Source organism: Megascapheus bottae, chromosome 30, assembly GCF_031878675.1.
Source record: "Megascapheus bottae isolate mThoBot1 chromosome 30, mThoBot2.hap1, whole genome shotgun sequence".
NCBI classification, from domain to species: Eukaryota; Metazoa; Chordata; class Mammalia; order Rodentia; family Geomyidae; genus Megascapheus; species Megascapheus bottae.
The window spans coordinates 1,975,206-1,994,795 of NC_143538.1; the positions used below are offsets into that span (position 1 = coordinate 1,975,206).

Sequence of the window (19,590 nt, forward strand, 5' to 3'; positions counted from 1 at the left end):
TGGAGATTAGAGTGTCAGGTTCTGGGGCCAGGAGTTTGGCCTAGGGGTAGAGTGCTTGCCTAACATGCACAAAGACTGATTCAATTCCTCGATACCACGGACATAGAAAAAAACGAGAAGTGGTGCTGTGGCTGAAGTGGTAGAGCTCTAGCCTTGAGAAAACCCAAGGACAATGTTCAGGCTCTGAGCCCACATCCAGGACTGCCCCCCTCTAAAAAAAAAAAAATCGTATTCTTTAATGCCCAGGGTAACTTTGAACCTCGATCCTCAGCTCTCAGCCTCCTGAGTAGCTAGGTAGGCGTGAGCCGTCGTGCTAGCTCTGTATGTTTGTTGTTTTCTGGGGTTTTTTTGATGGGTCATAGGGTTTGAACTCTGGACCTTTGTGCTGTCCTTGGGTTCTTCAGCTCAAGGACACCTTACCCCTAGAGCCACAGCCCCACTTCCCGTTTTCTAGTAACATGAGGGCCTTGAATTCAGTCTCCAGGCCAGTAAAGCAAGAATAAAAGAAGGAAGATTAGAGGCCAGGAGTTTGGCCTAGTGGTAGAGTGCTTGCCTAGCATGCACAAAGACCTGGGTTCAATTCCTCGGTACCACATACATAGAAAAAAGCCAGAAGTGGTGCTGAGGCTCAAATGGTAGAGTTCTAGCCTTGAAAAATCCAAGGACAGTGCTCAGGCTGTGAGCTTAAGCCCAGGACTGGCAAAAAAAAAAAAAAAAGAAGATTAGACTTTGTTTAATGCAGCCCACATGGTAGCATACCACAGGTGCAGTAACGGTCCCAGGGCCTTCTGCATCTGTGGTTGAAAATGGTGGTCTTCACACATTGTCTTCTTGCCCATGACTCCTCAGAAAGAGCAACGCAATGCCAAGGAGGCGGGAGGGAACTACACTCCAGCCCTGACGGAGCAGGAGGTATACGCCCAGGTAGCCCGGCTCTTCAAAAACCAAGAGGACCTGCTATCTGAGTTCGGACAGTTCCTTCCAGACGCCAACAGCTCCGTGGTAAGTTCTGTTTCAACCAACTACAGCACTGAAAACTGGTGTCTTGGCTAAGTCGGAAACCCTGAACTGTAAAGCTGCTTTCTCGAAGTGTTTATCTCTTGCACGTGTCTCCCCCAGCTTCTTAGCAAAACCACAGCTGAGAAGGTGGATTCTGTGAGGAATGACCACGGAGGTACCGTGAAGAAGCCACAGCTGAACAACAAGCCTCAGAGGCCCAGCCAGAACGGCTGCCAGATTCGCAGGCACTCCGGAACGGGCACCACCCCTCCTGTGAAGGTGAGCGGGCCACCGTGGCCCTGTGTGCGAGGCTGCGGGTGCAGGCCAGCTGCTAAACACCCAGAGCCACTGGTGGGGAGAGCTCACAAAGGCCATCGCCAAGCTGCCTTGCTGCCTTTCCAGAAAGAGGATGAGGATTAGGGTGCTTTTAAAACTATTTCTCTTTGATAAGAGTGGTCATCTTATTTTGTTTGCTTACCAAAACTTTCTGGCTTTGTGGAATGGGCTAGGTTGATAATTGAATGTCCCGTGTCTCTGAGAATTCTAAAGCAGGGTGTAATTGCGAAGAGATGACATGCCAGCAGAACTTAGAGACACATTGACCGAGTGGGTGATACACTAGGTGTTGTCAACACACTTGAAGGACTTCTCTTTCGGCTTTATGTAATGTTTTATCAGTGCAGAAAGACTGTTAGGACTGGGGTTGGAGGCATGATTCAGGTGGTAGAGCACCAGTCAATGCGTGGAAGGCTCAGATATCATGTTGCAGTGTGTGGGTAGCAAGAATCTGCTGGGTACTGGTGGCTCACGCCCATAATCCTAGCTACTTGGGAGGCCGTCATGCCCAGGCGTAACAGTCTGTGAGACACTGGTCTCCAATGAACCACCAGAAAACCAGAAATGGCACTGTGGCTGGGAGTGGTAGAAGGTTAGCTTTGAGTTGAAGAGCTCAGGGACAGCACCCGGGCCCAGAGTTTAAGCCTCACAATCAGTCAAGAAGAAAAGAAAAGAATCATCTGGATAGGTGGGCTTTGCTCTGGTCTCCTTCCTCCCATGCTCGTCAACCCACAGGTAGAAGCAGTTGGGGGGATATAAATTCTCCACCTGTGGCCTGTGGGCAGTGTAAGCGAGACCTCAGGCCCCACGAACACGTGCTCTGAAGGCTGCAGTCAGAGTGCTGCTTCTCCCAGAGTTGTGAGAGATGCCTGCTGGACTCCTGCCATGGACCTATTCAAACTACCAAAGAAGTACTAAGCTGGGAGTGGGAGTGGTGGCCCATGCCTGGAATCCTAGCTACTCAGGAGGCTGAGATCTGAGGATCAAGGTTCAAAGCCAGCTCAGGCACAAAAGGACCTGAGACTCTTGTCTCCAATTAACCTCTAGAAAACGAAGTGGGGCTTGGCTCAAGGCTAGGGCCTTGAGCTGAAGAACTCGGGGACAGTGCCCAGGCCCAGTTCAAGCCCCAGATTCACCCCCCCCCAAAAAAAGACTAAGTCTATTTGGATATGAGGATAATAAGATATTTTGTATATTTAAATTTTTTAAATTACAGTGTTATTAAAGAAGGTTAAAGATTGGGAGAGTGGAATGCTCTGAGCATTTAATAAGGAAAAGCTGACTGGAAAACTAAATTGAGGGAAACATTCTCTTAGGGTGTCAGTGAGTTGGTGGTTTGAACTCTTGTTGGTTACAGATTGTTCATCCGTGGTAGGTTATGTGATGGGACACTTCCACAGATATGGAACAAAACCCAGGGAAACTCGTTCTCTGAGTCTCACATGTTCATCTTCTCCTCCACAGAAAAAACCCAAGCTCCTCAGTCTAAAGGATTCCTCCATGGTAGATGCCGGCAAGCATGGGGTGGGGACGGAATCATTATTTTTTGATAAGGTGAGTAGTGGATAAGAATTGCTGTCAAGCCTGGCAGGCAGGGTGGCTCACACCTGTAATCCTAGCTACTTAGGAGGCTGAGATCTGAGGATCGAGGTTCAAAGCCAGGGCACAAAAAAAAACCTGAGACTCTCATCTCCAATTAACCTCTAGAAAACAGGAAGTGGGGCTTGGCTCAAGGGAAGGGCATTAGCCTTGAGCTGAAGAGCTCAGGGACAGCACCTAGGCTGAGTTCAAGCCCTACCCCACGACCACCCCAAAAAAAAAAAAAAGGAATTGCTGTGGATGTAAATGACATAAACAAAAAGCTCAAAATCTCCAGGGAGGTCTCGTTTCAAAAGGATCAAGCTGTTCAAGAGTGTGTACAATGTGCTGGTCTTGGGGCTTGAACTTGGGCCTGGGGTTTGTTTTTTTTTTTTTTTGCTCAAGGCTAGTGCCTTATCACTTGAGTCATAACTCCACTTGAGCTTTTTGGTGGTTAATTGGAGTCTCATGGAAGCCGGGAGTTTGGCCTAGTGGTAGAGTGCTTGCCTAGCATGCACAAAGACCCAGGTTCAATTCCTCGGTACCACATATATAGAAAAAAGTTTGAAGTGGTGCTGAGGCTCAAGTGGTAGAGCTCTAGCCTTGAGAAAGTCCAAGGACAGTGGGCAGGCCCTGAGCTCAAGCCCAGGACTGGCAAAGAAAAAAACAAAAAGTCTCATGGACTTTCTGGGTTGGCTTTGAACTGTCTCCGCTTCCTCAGCAGCAAGGATTAAAGGCATGAGCCACTGGTGCTGGTCTAGAAAAAAATTTTTTTTCTGTTTTGTTCCTTATTTTGTGTAGGCAAAGCCTCTGCCAATGTGCCATCTACGAGTCCTAGGGCTTTTCTGTCTTCTTATGTTTCCACATTATGGATCCTTTTAGTCTTCTACAGCTGTTAGCACAAGTAAATAAATAGCATTTTCTGATTTAGTTTTGTGAAGTCCCTTGTCCCATAACATTTTCCATGATGTAACCAGACAGAATCTTAAAAATCTTTGGTGTTCCTTTTAGAAGGCATTTCCCATTGTAGATGTCTGGACATAGCTGAGTGCAGATTTCTGCACAATTGTTGAGGCTCTGTGATCCTTCCCCCCCCTCCCCCCCCAATCCTGGGCTTGAGCTCAGAGCCTGAGCTCTGTCCTTGGACTTTCTCAAGGCTAGAGCTCTACCACCTGAGCCTCAGTACCACTTCCGGCTTTTTTCTATGTATGTGGTACCGAGGAATTGAACCCTGGTCTTCGTGCATGCTAGGCAAGCACTCTACCACTAGGCCAAACTCCCAGCCCCAGAGGCTCTGTGATTTTTATCTTCATGTAGCTTTCTGTCTCTGCATATGTGAGCTTCCCTGCAGACATGTTGTGTGGGTATTTGTAGAGGTGTGTATGTGATACTGTGGTTTGAACTCTGGGCCTCGTGCTTGCTCAGCAGAGGCTTTACCATTTGAGGCTTTACCAGCCTTTTAGGCATTGGCAGTGTCCAAGATTGGGTCTCCTGAATGCACAGACTGGCCTGGACTTACAGTCCTCTGATGTGTGCATTCCTATAGAGTTGAGTGCTGAGTGCGTGCCACTGGACCTAGTCCTTAGTTGAGAAAGAGTCTTTGCACTACATTGACCTCAAACTGTGTGCTTCCAGATCTTGCCCTCAAAGTAGCTAGAATTACAGGTTGGCACCATCTTTCTGGCTAAAATGTTTCTTTTTGTGCTATATCAGGACTTGAACTCAGTTCTGGTGCTGTTGCTCAGCTTCTTCTGACTGCCATTGCTGGTGTTCTACCACTTGAGCCATAGCCTCCAATCTAGCATTTTGCTGATTAATTGGTGATAAGCGTTCCTTGGATTTTTCTGCCTAGGCTGGCATCCACCTTTTATCTTTACTGCTCAGCCTCCTAAGTAGCTAGGACAACAGGTATGTGAACCCAGCACTCAGCTCACTTTTCCTGATGCTTAAAAGTCATGTAGGCTGGGTACCAGTGCTTACTCAGGAGGCTGAGATCTGAGGATCTCAGCGAAGAGCCAGCCTGGGGAGGGTGGCTCCAAGTTGTAGAGTGTGAGCCCTGAGTTCAATCCCCAAGGCAACCAGCAAAGAGAAAGAACGGGGAGGGCCTCCCTGCCCCGTGTAACTGTGTGTCTGCATTGCTCTGTAGGTCCGGAAGGCTCTGCGCAGCGCCGAAGCGTATGAAAACTTCCTGCGCTGTCTTGTCATCTTCAACCAGGAAGTCATCTCCAGAGCTGAACTCGTGCAGCTGGTCTCTCCTTTTCTGGGGTACGTGAACTGAGGGCCTCAGACCTCGTTCTCATGTGGACACAAGGTAGTCTTGATTTTTGAGAACATGTAATAGGCAACATTAACTGAGGTAATGGTAGCTTACCCAGGTGAGTATAGAATCTAGTCTCTTCGAGATGAAAAAAAAAAAATACAGTAAAATGGACCCAATGTCTGTTGCAATGTCATGGTTGACTGGTTGCCAGGAATAAGGATCTTTTGGTCATTCGGCCAGTTCTGGATGTTTTAAGACAAATCGCTCTCAGGCTTCTAGAATCTTGACTGCATTTGACAACCTAAGAATTAGGTTAGCACAGAAGCAATACTCTTGATCCAAAGAAGGGCTGGTTTTGGCCTGGTGGGGGTGCCGTGTTGCATCACCCACTTCACAGAGCCTTCTGCAAGGAAAGGGCATCCTCACCCTCGGGAGCGAGCCGCTGAGTTAGAAGATGAGCGTTCTCCATTGCAGCGTTCTAACCAACAAATCACTTCATCCTGCCTCGTGGCTCACGAGTTTTCCACTTGATTCTTCAGGAAATTCCCCGAACTGTTTAACTGGTTTAAAAACTTTCTGGGCTACAAGGAATCTGTCCACCTGGAGAGCTATCCAAAAGAACGTGCCACCGAGGGTATCGCCATGGAGATCGATTATGCGTCCTGCAAGCGCCTGGGCTCCAGCTATCGCGCCCTGCCAAAAAGCTACCAGCAGCCCAAGTGCACAGGACGGACTCCACTCTGCAAAGAGGTGGGTAAGGGTCAGCCTGGACCCCTGCTTCCCCCTCGGGTAGTGCCATACGAGTCAAGTCGTTTGCATGCGTGGTGAGATCAAGGACTTTCTCTGTTCTTCTGGAGAAAATCTTTTCAACCCACACTGAAAATGCTTCGCTTCCTAGCGTCTTTTTTTTGGTCCTAGGGCTTAAACCAAGGGTCTGAGTGCTGTCTCCTCAGCTCTGTTCTCAAAACTAGCACTCTAGCACTCACTGTAAGCCCCAGCATGCACTTTCCTGTGCCCAGGTTGGCTTTGAACTGTGATCCTGGGATCTCAGCCTCCTGAGGAGCTGGGATTACAGGTGTGAGCCACCAGTGCTCAGTTTCTTATTTCTCTTTAGTGAGAACTGAAGCATATGTAGGCTTTTGTTTCAGTCTTTTTTTTTCTGCCCCAAGGTTTTAAATGATACCTGGGTTTCCTTCCCCTCCTGGTCTGAGGACTCCACCTTCGTCAGTTCTAAGAAGACTCAGTATGAGGAGCACATTTACCGGTGTGAAGATGAACGCTTTGAGGTATGAGCTCCTGGGTTGTGTGAACTTGGGGCAATGGGTGAGGATGAGATTAATAAAAAGGTATCTTAAATATCGTAGTGAGCATGGGCTGTTTAAAGAACCAAAGCCAATGCTGGTATCTCACGCCTGTCATCCTAGCTACTCAGGGGGCTGAGATCTGAGGATGGCTGTTCAAAGCCAGCCCAGCCACACAAAAGTCCAAGATACTCTTAAGTCCTATTAAACTGGAAGTGGAGTTGTGACTCAAGTGGTAGGGCAGTAGCCTTGAGCTGAGGGGCTCAGGGACAACGCCCAGGCCCAGAGTTCAAGCCCCATGACTGACCAAAATAAAAGTGGGGCAGACTGGTTCGCTCCTGTCATCCTAGCTCCTCAGGAGGCTGAGCTCTGAGGTTCAAAACCAGCCAGGGCAATAAAGAATGTAAGACTCTTAGTTCCAGTTAATCACTGGAAAACCAGAAGTGATGCTGTGGCTCAAGGGGTAGGGCAGCAACCTTGAGCTGAAGAGTTCAGGGACAGCACGGAGGCCCAGAGTTCAAGCCCAATGACCCACAATTCAAAAAACAAAACAAAACAAAAAAACCTCTGAACTAACGAAGCAAAGCCTTCCAGTCTTCTGCTGCACCTGCTGCCCCAGCGGCCACCCTCAGACAGGAATGTCATCCACTTGTCTAGGCCACACTCACCCTTTTCCTCCTTTTGGCCGTCCTAGGTTTGTAATAATACTTGGCTTGTCTGGCACTTTTCCACTTGAACCATGCTTGCAGCTTTTAAAACCTTTGCTACTTTTTTTGCCAGACCTGGACTTGAATTCAGGGCCTGAGCATTGTCCTTGGACTTTCTCAAGACTAGTGCTCTACCATTTGAGCCACAGCACCACTTTTGGCTTCTCTGTGGTACCAAGGAATCGAACCCAGAGCTTCGTTAGTGCCATGCTCTCAGCCCCACCTTTCTTAAGTTTTGGATATAGGCTTGTGTCTACACCTAGGCTAGCCGGGACTGCAATTCTCGTGGGTGTGCTCACTGTGTCCAGCTTTTTATTGGTGAGGTTGGGTCGTACTTCCTTCATGCCTGTCTGGCCTTGGACTGTAATTCCTGATCTCTCTCTCAGGTAGCTAGAATTCTAGGTGTGAGCTGTCGTGCTTGGTAGAGCAAACATATCATGAATGATCGAATAATAATCTTTTGGGTTTTTAATAGCTTTTAAAGAAAACAATCTGAATGGAATGGGCTCTGCCAGGTTTGTCCCTTCCGAGTTAGTTCAGCTGTTGCTGTATGTCTTGAAGGAAGAGTCATACGCTGCTCAGCCCCTGGCGGGTGGCTAGCCATAGTTGTCCCCAGCGCCTGTGAGGAGCTTTTCAGCCATTTCACAAAAGTGAATACCCATGATGGAGGCTGGCTTGTGTGGAACATTGCATCGAACTGAAGAGAGTGCTCTTTGTTACCTGTGCCCACAGGTTAGGTGATGAGTGGCATGCAGAGCGGGGTCTCTGCTGTCTAGGCCCCTGGCTTCAGGTTGGCATTCCTAAGCCAGCCCTGTCTCTGGCCGGGATCACAGTGATAACCACTCACCCGCCTTCAGCAGTGCATGAGAGCAGTATGTCACAGAGTTTGACTGATGAGTCTTATCAGCCTTTATGTTTTCCTTACCTTTTTTTTTTTTTTTGCCAGTTCTGGGGCTTGAACTCAGGGCCTGGGCACTGTCCCTGAGCTTCTTTTGCTTGAGGCTAGCACTCTACCACTTGAGCCACAACGCCACTTCCAGCCTTTTCTCTATATATGGTACCAAGGAATGGAACGCAGGGCTCCATGCATGCACGCTAGGCGAGCACTACCACTGTGCCACATTCCTAGCCCCTGTGTGGCCCTAATGACGGCATGGAGCCCTACCTCATTCTAAGCACTGCTTCACTCTGGTGTGAATCCTAAGCACCGTTTTCTTCCCTAGCTTGATGTGGTCTTAGAAACCAATCTGGCAACAATCCGAGTTCTGGAAACAATACAGAAAAAACTGTCCCGCCTGTCCGCTGAGGAGCAAGCCAAGTTCCGCCTGGACAACACACTTGGGGGCACGTCGGAAGTCATCCACCGCAAAGCCCTCCAGAGGATATACGCCGACAAGGCGGCCGACATCATTGACGGGCTGAGGAAGAACCCCTCCATTGCTGTTCCAATTGTTCTCAAAAGGTGCGTGAGCAATGGTCCTTCATCACAGCATGTCTGCATGTGTATGCACACACGCATGGATGTATGTGTGCTTTGAACTTGGGGTTTCGAGGGCTGTCTTTTAACCTTCCTGTTCCCTGTTAGCGATGTACCACTTGAGCCACAGCTCCACTTCTATCTTTTTCGTGATTAATTGGAGATAAGAGTCTCATGAACTTTCCTGTCCCAGCTGACTTCAAATTGTGATCCTCAGATCTTGCCTTACTGAGTCCTGGGGCTTGAACTCTGTCCTTGAATAATGTTTGCTCAAGGCTAGCACTCTGCCACTTGAGCCACAGCATCACTTCTGGTTTTCAGAGTATGTGGTACTGATGAATCGAACCTAGGGCCTTGTGCATGCTACGTGAACACTCTACCACTAGGCCAGCTCCTGGCCAATATTATTTCTTTTGTCTTTTTTTTTTTTTTTTTTTTGCCAGTCTTGGGATTAAACTCAAGACCTGAGCACTGTCCTTGGGCTTTCTCAAGGCTAGAGCTCTACCACTTGAGCCACAATGCCTCTTCCAGCCTTTTCTGTGTATGTGTTAACGAGGAATCGAACCCGGGTCTGTTTAAGTGGAGGTGTTGAATGAAAACGCTGAGTGATTACTCAAGATCCTGAGTTTAAGCACAGTAAGTCCTGGGTGAGAATGACTACCTGTCATCCTAGTATTTTATTGGAAATACATCAGGTGGAATACTTCCCACCAGATCTTGCATAGCTTTAAATTTTGGAATAAAGTCATCAGAGGGTCTCTCTCTTTCCTGTTCTGGATTTCCACATGGTGTTCACATCCCCCTCGCTCCAAACAGGTTGAAGATGAAAGAGGAGGAGTGGCGAGAAGCTCAGAGAGGCTTTAACAAGGTTTGGCGAGAACAAAATGAAAAATACTACTTGAAGTCTTTAGACCACCAGGGCATCAACTTCAAACAGAACGACACCAAGGTCCTGAGGTCTAAGAGCTTGCTCAATGAGATCGAGAGCATATACGATGAGGTGAGTGGCAGGCCGGGCCTCCGTGGGGGTTCCTGGAGGTTCTTTGTTACGAGGCATTATGACGTTGCAGGGCCTGCCGAGTCTTGCTTCGTGCCTATTTATCATAGCCTTTTCTGTTGAGCCACCTGAACCTCACTCTTCACCTACCCTCTTCCGCAGTTCCCAAGTGGCCCTTCTAGTTTCAGTCTACACTTACTGCCTTCTGACGTATTATTCTAAAGACGATGGCTCTTTGCCACAGCTGTAAAACTTGTCATTGACCTCAAACTCTTCCTAATCCTTGTTGACACGGCATACTTAGCAGGACTATAAATAGTCCTGGAGCTAAAGATGAATAAGATGAGTCCTTTGTTTTGTTTTGTCTTTGTCAGTCGTGGGACTTGAACTCTGGGCCCGGATGGGGTCTCTAAGCTCTTCAGATCAAGGCGACTGCCCTGTCCCTTGAGCCACAACACCACTTCTGGTTTTCTAGTGGTTAATGGGAGATAAGAGTCTCATAGTCGTTAATGCCAGGCTGGCTTTGAACCTCAATCCTGAGCACTGTCCTTGGGCTTTCTCAAGGCTAACACTAGAGCCACAGCACCACTTCTGGCTTTTTCTGTGTATATGGTACCGAGGAATTGACTCTGGGTCTTTGTGCATGCTAGGCAAACAAACACTCTACTGGTAGGCCAAACTCCAGCGGCCCTTGCTCCACCCTCCCCCAATCCCCCCAAGTTCTACATTGAACTCTCGAATGTGAGAGTGCCTAGAAGACCCTGACAATAACAATAACTGTTGAGTCCAGGGTTGGATGCCTCCATGGTTTTCACTTTTTTTTTTTTTTTTTGAACTCGGCCTGGGCTCTGTCCCTGAGCAGTTTTTCTCAAGGCCAGGCTCTACCACTTGAGCCACTCTTTTCTATGTGTATGGTTCTGAGGAATGGAACCTGGGTCTTCGTGCATACTAGACAAGCACTCTACCCCTAGGCCAAACTCCCAGCCTGCTTCCATGATTTTTGATGCTCTGGCCTCCCCCATGTGCTGGGATTGCTGGTGTATACACACACGCGCACACACACACACATTCACTCACACAGCTGCCTCCACGCCTCATAATAGAATGTGCTGGGATTGCGAGAATATCCCGTGCACGCACTCCTGCCCCTGTGGTTCATAAGAAAGTATGCGGCTGGTGTGGCCTGTGGGTTCGTGGTTGCTGTAGCCGTGTCACCTCATACTTTGTTGTCTGTCACATCAGAGGCAAGAACAAGCCACAGAGGAGAATGCGAACGTCCCCGCGGGCCCGCACCTCTCACTGGCCTACGAAGACAAGCAGATCCTGGAAGACGCCGCCTCTCTGATCATTCACCACGTGAAGAGGCAAACGGGAATCCAGAAGGAGGACAAGTATAAAATCAAGCAGATCATGCATCATTTCATCCCAGATCTGCTGTTTGCGCAGAGAGGTGACCTCTCCGATGTGGAGGAAGAGGAGGAGGAGGAAATGGAAGTAGATGAAGCCACGGGAGCAGCCAAGAAGCACAACGGTGTTGGGGGCAGTCCCCCTAAGTCCAAGCTCCTGTTCAGTAACACAGCCGCTCAGAAGCTGCGCGGCCTGGACGAGGTGTACAACCTCTTCTACGTCAATAACAACTGGTACATCTTCATGCGGCTGCACCAGATCCTCTGCCTGCGGCTGCTGCGCATTTGCTCCCAAGCTGAGCGGCAAATTGAGGAGGAAAACCGAGAGAGAGAATGGGAACGGGAGGTGCTGGGCATCAAGCGAGACAAGAGTGATAGCCCTGCCATCCAGCTGCGGCTCAAAGAACCTAGTGAGTGCCTGGGCTGTGGGCTCGCAGGGGCTGCCTGCCCGCGTGCAGTCTAGACCCGAAGGTTGAAGCCAATTTCCTCCTCTGTCTCTGCAGCTTACTGCTGGGCGGTCTGACATCCAGTGAGCCAATGGCTCAGGAATGGAGGTGTTAATTATTGCCTCATGGGTGGCTGGAGTGCTTGGCACCGAGGCGGGTGGGGTGGTGGCATGAGTGAGAGCGAGCACACCTCGTGCCATGCTTGGGTCATGGACACTGAACTCGGTGGTTGGTACCACAGATGGGGCATCAGTTGCCCAATTGTCAGTACTACAGAGCGTTTCATAGGACATGGCGCTACTCCATGACGGGATAAGCTTCTAGTTATTCCTTCCCACGACTCTGTTCCTAATACGTAGAAACATTTTCTGAAAAAGGAAAATGGAATTGGGACTGGGGTGACAAAAGCAGGTTGGGGAAGCCCCACTGAGGCTGTCTGTACCACAGCTCAGCTCACACCCAAGGGACTTGCTCTGAGCCAAAGCTCTTCAGGAGATAGCACATCCGAGGGACCAGATTTTCTTTATTTTCTCTTCATTTTTATTTTTGTGCCCATCCTAAGTGTTGAACGCCAGGCCAGTGTGCTGTCCCTGAGCTGCTTTTGCTTGAAACATAGTGCCACTTCCAGTTCTTTCTGAGTAGCTTATTGGAGATGAAATCGCAGACTTTTTTCCCAGATAAGCTTCAAACCACAATCCTCAGATCTTATCCTCCTGTTGAACTAGGATTACAGGTGTGAACCACCAGTGTCCGGCTTCATTTTTTTTTCTTTTTTTTTTATGGCTTGCCACCCGTTCATGTGCCGCTAAGGACACTGGCAATTCATTCTCACAGCCTTTGTCTGCATTAGCTCTAGCTTGAGAAAAAGAAATTATGGTCTTTAACTGTGGTGCCTCCTTTGCATAGGTAGGAATTAAAAGATGGCACCCTTCTGGCTTAACCACTGACCTAACAAAGCTTAACCTGGTCTAAGGCTTAACTTACATCTATGATCTTGAGTGATAAAGCCAGAGCCACCCTTACACTCGACATAGCGTACAAGAACAGGTGTGCTTTCACCAGTTATACTCACATAAAGGCAATTTTTTTTCCTGTGACCACTTCCTATTTCAAAGGCTGTCATCCATGCTCATCTGTGGAGCTTTCCACCACACTTGGGATAAACGGGGATTGGTATGTTTGCTTGTTAGTGAACTTCTTTTATCTAATTTCTTTTTTCCATTTTAGTCAAGTTTTTTTTCCTCCATTTTTGGGAGTGTTGGGGTGTTTGAACTCGGGGCCTTGGCGTTTACTTGACACGCATCTGTTTCTGAGCCGTGCCTTCCAGCCCGTTTATGCTCGGGTCATGTTTTGAGATCCATTCTTGCCCCAAGACTAGTGCAAGGTTGGACCATGGATTCACCAGTGTCGGCTCCCCACCCCAGCCCCGGATGTGACAGGCCCCAAGCCTCCTTCCACAGCCCGGGCCGCCCAAGCAGGCCACAGTGCTGGTGTGAGCCATCCGCACATAATTCACTTCAGTCAGCTTGTACTGAAAGCACAACCTATATACTGGAAAGTATATGGATTATAGTTTTGCGATGCAAATGAATTTTTCCTTAGTGAACATACTTGTGGTTAAAGAGATTAGGGAGAAACATAACGTCCAGGCACTGATGGCACACACTTATGTCATCCCAGCTCCTCAGGAGACTGGGATCTGAGGATCGTAGTTCCAAGCCAGCCAGGCAGAAAGTCCCTGAGCCGCTTTATCTCCAGTAAACTGCTCAAAAAGTTAAAAATGATGCTGTGGCTCACGTGGTAGAGTAGCCTTGAGTATTGAGATGCTCGGAGATAGTGCCCAGGCCCAGAGTTTAAGCACCAGGTCAAGCAAAAAAGACAAAAGCAACATAATAAGACTCCGGTGTCTTCTGTGTCTCAGTCATAGAATTTAGTGTTCAGCCGTGAGTATGGGTCGCTATTTAGGAAGTTCAAAGGAGCTCTGCTCTGCCCAGTCCTTGGCCCTTTCTCTGCTGGTTGCCACGTGACTTTTAAGTTCTGATGAGAATGATTTCAAATCTGGGTGCAGTAGCACACGCTTGTAATCTAGCTACTCAGGAGGTAGGCATCTGAGGATCTAAGTTCAAAGCTAACTCCAGCAGGAAAGTCTGTGAGAGAGGCACTTTCTCTAGTTAACCAGCAAAAAGCCAAAGGTAGAGCTGTGGTTTAGGTGGTAGAGTGTCAGCCTTGAGCAAAAAAAAAAAAAGAAAAACAGGATCCAGGAAAATAAAAATATCAAAAGGATTCAGGGTAGCTGAAGTGATTCCTGTGCGTAGAGCATGCGCACTGCAGCTCAGGCGGATGGAGATGGCCTCTATTCATTCATAAGGGGTTTCACTGGGTTCTGTTGGTGAGTTTGCCCCATGCTGCCAGCTGGCTCGGGGCTGCGGCTCGGTTGGTCCGGTATCCGTGCTCCGGCTGTCGGGTTGGCCCTGCCCTCCGTCCTCCCATCTCCTCTCGGGCGGGTCAGCTCACCTGTCCGTCCCTTGTCCTCCACAGTGGACGTGGATGTGGAGGACTACTACCCAGCCTTCCTGGACATGGTGCGGAGCCTGCTGGACGGCAACATAGACTCGTCGCAGTACGAGGATTCGCTGAGGGAGATGTTCACCATCCACGCCTACATCGCCTTCACCATGGACAAGCTGATCCAGAGCATCGTCAGACAGGTGCGCGCCGTGCGGGCCTGCGTGCATGCGTGCGGGCCGGGCTGCCGAGGGCCGGAGTAGAGGGAGGGGAGGGAGAGGCAGGCGGGGGGTTAGGGGATGGACTCACCGTTCCATCCATGCTTCAGGCTCCCTGACAGCCTTCACGGCCCTTCCCCTGGTGTAGTCTCTTCCCGTTGCATGGGTCCTGCTGCTCTCTCTCCACCCCCAACCCTAGCCGTCTCTTCCCTTGTCTGAGATGCAAGCATGGCAGGAGCATCCGCTCTTAAGAGACTCGGGCATTCTGTACACACACGTCTCCTGTAACGGAAGCTGCCAAGTGGACAGCTTCACCCTGAAATGTTCCCTGCCCGTCCCTAAGGCATTTGAGAGCCGACTGCCTGGATCGCTTATTGGATAGCAGCTGGCTTCATTTTCCATAAGAGTCCACCCTCCCAGCAGCTTCCAAAAGAAGCAGTAAAAGCCTTAAGCCTGTAATCCTAGCTGCTCAGGAGGCTAAGACCTGGAGGATTAAGGTTCAAAGCCAGTAGGCAGAAAAGTCTATTTCCAGTCATTTATCAAAATGCTGGGCTAGAGGTGTGGCCCAAGTGGTAGAGAACCAGCTGTGAGGAAGCTAAGATCACAGACCCTGATGGAGTTGAGCCCCAGTGTCTGCACCCCTAACTGAAAGGGGGCAATGAAACTGATAGATACTTCTAACAGATTGAACTTTGAGACTGTGGTGTCACGTTTTGCATTAATAACATACTACTTGTTTTTTTTGTTGTTTTTTGTTTTTGTGGGTCACAAGGCTTGAACTCTGCACCTGGGCACTATCCCTGAGTTCTTCAGCTCAAGGCAAACACGGGGGGCCCACCCCCCCCCCACCCCCAGTCCTTGAGCCACAGCCCCACTTCCCGTTTTCTAGTGACTAATCAGAGATAAGAGTGTTATGGCTTTGTACTGCCTGGGCTGGCTTTAAACCATGGTCCTCAGACCTCAGCCTCCTGAGTAGCTAGGGTTACAGGCGTGAGCTACAACGCCCGGCTCTATTTGTTTTGTTTTATATTATTACTGAGTAGTTAAACAAAGAGGTTACAGTTCAAGTCAGGTTATAACACCTCTGGTCAGTGTTACCCTCCGTTCTTCCATCCATGAACTCAGACAAGGCTCAGAACCTTCTCTTCCCACATCCGTACCCCAAGCTCCTTGTTGACTGGATGGAGAGCCGGTGTGTCCAGGTCAAGGCATAGATGTCTTCCAGACTGGCTCAAGGGAGATGAGTTGTAAAGGAGTACCAGACATTGTGGGAGTCCAGGACCACACCGTGGCTGCAGGCTGGGGAGACCCCTTCCCCTCGGTCCCGGCTGTCTCTCCATCCTCAGTTCTCTGCGGGTGGACCTCCAGTGTCTGCTCGAGCTTCTCTATCCCTGTGAGATCTGGCAGTTCCTGATGCCAGCTTCACGCCCTTTCCCTGCACACAATCCTCTGAAGAAAGCGTGGCTGGCACTGTGGCCAACCACGCTACTGGATTTGTAGTGTTCCCCTTTGCAAATACTGTAGGAGGGCAATGCACCTTAGATTTCACGGTCACCAGGCAGCTTTGTGTCGTGTGAATGGTGACACGCCACCCCCCCACCCCCAGGGCAATGTCTCCCATCCAGTTCTTGTCACTTGCCTTTCTGCATTTGCCTTGTCCAGTTACCTTCAAATACATACATTGTCGTTTAAGACTGTTTAATGTGAAAAACCAAGTAGTTGTCATGGTTACACCTTAAAAGAATGTCACTTCCTAAAAATAGGTGGGTTAGTGGTTACAAAAAATTCAGTGTAGATGAACTGATAGTGAAATTTGACATTTTGCTCCGTGTGTGTGTGTGCATGAATGCACCAGTACCTACTTCTGGCTTTTTAGTTTGTGATTTGATAACAAGTCTCTCGAACTTTCCTCACCTGGCTTATTTTAACCCCTAGCCGTCATGTGCCAGCCTCCTGAGTAGGTGGAATTACAGGCATACGCCTCTAGCTACATTGTGCTTTCTTACCTGATTTTTTTTATTTTTTTATTTTTTGCCAGTCCTGGGCTTGGACTCAGGGCCTGAGCACAGTCCTTGGGCTTTATCAAGGCTAGAGCTCTACCGCTTGAGCTGCAGCACCGCTTCTGGCTTTTTCTATGTATGTGGTACCAAGGAATCGAACCCAGGTCTTCGTGCATGCTAGGCAAGCACTCTACCACTGGGCCCACTTTACCTGATATTTACATTCTCAAAGTCTATTAAGTTTTGTTTTTCGGCCTGTCGTGGAGCTTGAACTCAGGGCCTGGGCTCTGCGCTGTCCCTAAGCTCTCTTTGCTCAAAGCTGGTGCTCTACCACTTGAGCCACTGCGCCACTTCAAGTTTTTTCTTTTTCTTTTTTTTTTTTTTGTGGGTCATGAGGCTTGAACTTGGCCTGGGTGCTGTGCAAGCTCTTCAGCTCAAGGCTACCACCCTATCCCTTGAGCCAAGCCCCACTTCCGTTTTCTAGAGGTTAATTGGAGATAAGAGTCTCAGGTCCTTTTGTGCCTGGGCTGGCTTTGAACTTTGATCCTTAGATCTCAGCCTCCTGAGTAGCTAGGATTACAGGCGTGGTCACCGTGCTTGGCTATTTCAAGTTTTCTTGTGCTTCATAATTTTTGTTCCTTCTTTTGAACTCCGGGCCTCCATGACTCCATTTTAGAAATATTTAGCATGGCAGGGCTAGAGACTCAACTGGTCGAGCTTAGTCAGCCAAGCAAGCCCAGAGCCCTGAGTTCAAATCCTGGTGGGAGGGCAGGAAAAGACCTAGCAGGCTGAGGACATAGCTGCATGGTAGTACGCTTGCCTAGCCATGTGTCAGGTTTGATGTTCAGCGCGGGTTTATTTGACTTCACTTTATTTTTTAAGAAATAGCCTGTGACCTTGGGGAAGAGGTTGTCTGAAGGTGTGATGGTGTGATAACTGACCGCGTGTTCCCGCGGGGCCCTCCGTTAGAACCCCAGCCCTGGGGAAGAGGGCAGCCACCCAGTGCCGGTTATGGCTGGGCTGCATTGAGAATGACTTGATGGTGGCAGGAGGCGGCTCACGGTAGAGTGCTCATGTCGCGCTCCCGTGCTCAGCCCTGGCCCCGGCCCTCAAGTGTGGCACTGGTGAGTCTCACCGGAACCCGGCACGGTGTCTTTGCAGCTGCAGCACATCGTCAGCGATGAGATCTGCGTGCAGGTGACGGACCTTTACCTGGCAGAAAACAGTAACGGGGCCACAGGAGGGCAGCTGGGCACGCAGAGCGCCCGCAGCATGCTGGAGACCACCTACCAGCGCAAGGCGGAGCAGCTCATGTCGGAGGAGAACTGCTTCAAGGTATGCATCGCTCCCGACACAGCCCTGCAGCTTCTCAGGAGTTCCCTGGAGAGGCACTGCCAAGAACGCAAGTGCCTCACAGACTTTCCTGCCCCGGCTGGATTTGAACTGTGATCCTCAGATTTCAGCCTAAGTAGCTGGAATTATAGATGTGAGCCACCATCACCCACCTGACATTTACCTTTTAAAACAATTTAGTTATTAGTCCAGTTCATAGAAGAAATGCAGGCCAGAAGTGTGGCTTAGTGGAAGAGTGCTTGCCTAGCATGCATGAAGACCCCAGTTCAATTCCTCAGTAACACATACATAGAAAAAGCCAGACATGGTGCTGAGGCTCAAGTGGGAGAGCTCTAGCCTTGAGAAAGCCCAAGGACAGTGCTCAGTCCCTGAGCCCATGCCCAGGACTGGCAAGAAAAAAAAAAGGAAGGCAGGAAGGCACATTTTAGGGCCACGAGTTTGGCCTACTGGTAGAGTATTTGCCTAACATGTACCTAGCCACAGAAAAAGCTGGAAATGGTGCTGTGGCTCAAGTGGTAAAGCACTAGCCTTGAAAGCTCAAGAGAGTGCCCAGGCCCGGAGTTTAAACCCCAGGACTGGCACCAAAAAAGAAAGAAATGCACATTTAAGCCGGGCACCAGTGGCTCACTCCTGTAATACTAACTACTTGGGAGGCTGATAATTGTGGTTTGAAGCCATCCCAGAAAGAAAAATCCTTGTGAGACTCTTCCTCCAATGAACCACTCACAAAACAGAAGTGGCGCTGTGGCTCAAGCCGTAGAGTGCTAGCCTTGAGCACAAAGAAGCTCAGGTTCAGTGCCCAGGACCTGAGCTCAACCAGAAGGAAAAAAAAAATTACACGTTTTGTTTTCATAGGAGCAAGATTGGACTGTGATAATCACTGGCATCCAAACTTTTGGGGGGGTTTTGGGTTGTTTTTTTGCCAGGCCCAGGGCTTGAATTCTCTGGCCACTGTTCCCTGAGCTTCTTTTACTCAGGGCTAGCATTCTACCCCTTGAGCCAGCAAGCCTCCTCCAGCTTTTTCTGTGTATGTAGCACTGAAGAATCGAACCCAGGGCAGGCACTCCACCCCTAAGCCACATTCCCAGCCCAGCATTTTTTAAATGCCTTCCACCTTGCTGTTGGACCTAAATCTTGTAGCCCCTTTGCCTCCATAGCTTGGGTAAGGCTACGTTATGACTCATGGAGTTGTGTTTTTGTTGACACTCTGGCCTCTTTTTACAGCTTATGTTCATTCAAAGTCAAGGCCAGGTTCAGCTGACTATTGAGCTTCTGGACACAGAGGAGGAGAACTCAGATGACCCCGTGGAGGCTGAGGTACGGGCAAGCGTCTACCACGTCGTGTGCCACGAAACCTGCTGCCCCAGCCTGCCCAGCAGCCCTGTCCCCGTGGGGACTCAGGGGCTGGAGGCTTGGCGTGTAGGCCCTTTCACCAGAGAAGGACAGCCACCCGGTCCTTTTTCTCCTCTGTTCACTGAGGAATCCGCAGTTGGCAGCTTTCTTGCACAAGGAGCAGCTCCAGGCACCCCGGGCCCTCTGGTGGTGCAGTGTCACAGCCATGTCCTGCTCCGTTCTCCCTGGAGCAGCCAGGAGTGAGGACTGGCTGAACAGGCACAACAGCTGGCCTGCAGAGACAGGTGTATGGGCACAGGCTGTGGGGTAGAGGATGGGGACAGGAAAACACTGGCTTCCGGTGTGGAATGTTTCTTTTACCTGTCACAAGAGATACCAGAAATGCAGATGTGGGGTGGAACTGGGGTCTGAACTCAGGGCTGGCACGTGCCAGGCATTCACTTGACCCTGGTGCCATGCTAGACTGGGGTGCAGACACGGTCTCTGTGTACCTTTTCTTTAAAAGCTCACGGAGGGATAGAAACCTTGTCATGAGCCGTTTCTGCCCACTCACGACTTCTGACCGCCATCTCTGAGCTAGTCATTAGCCAGCTAGTAGCTGAAAGAATTGTCTAATCTGTGTTTTGTTTTGTCGGTTATGGGGCTTGAACTCTG

General features: G+C 49.5%; 1 protein-coding gene across 3 annotated transcripts in view; it reads left to right on the top strand.

The window, feature by feature from the left end:
* Sin3a (SIN3 transcription regulator family member A) overlaps positions 1-19,590 on the top strand; it is a 41,271-nt gene that overhangs the window by 19,191 nt on the left and 2,490 nt on the right. For all 3 annotated transcript variants that reach the window (XM_090321538.1, XM_090321536.1, XM_090321539.1), the window contains exons 7-18: positions 850-1,002; positions 1,120-1,278; positions 2,800-2,889; positions 5,060-5,178; positions 5,713-5,923; positions 6,343-6,459; positions 8,405-8,643; positions 9,475-9,658; positions 10,898-11,471; positions 14,046-14,215; positions 17,392-17,565; positions 18,808-18,900. In XM_090321538.1, the coding sequence (XP_090177664.1) occupies positions 850-1,002; positions 1,120-1,278; positions 2,800-2,889; positions 5,060-5,178; positions 5,713-5,923; positions 6,343-6,459; positions 8,405-8,643; positions 9,475-9,658; positions 10,898-11,471; positions 14,046-14,215; positions 17,392-17,565; positions 18,808-18,900 (2,283 nt within the window). The remainder of the gene's footprint in view (positions 1-849; positions 1,003-1,119; positions 1,279-2,799; positions 2,890-5,059; positions 5,179-5,712; positions 5,924-6,342; positions 6,460-8,404; positions 8,644-9,474; positions 9,659-10,897; positions 11,472-14,045; positions 14,216-17,391; positions 17,566-18,807; positions 18,901-19,590) is intronic.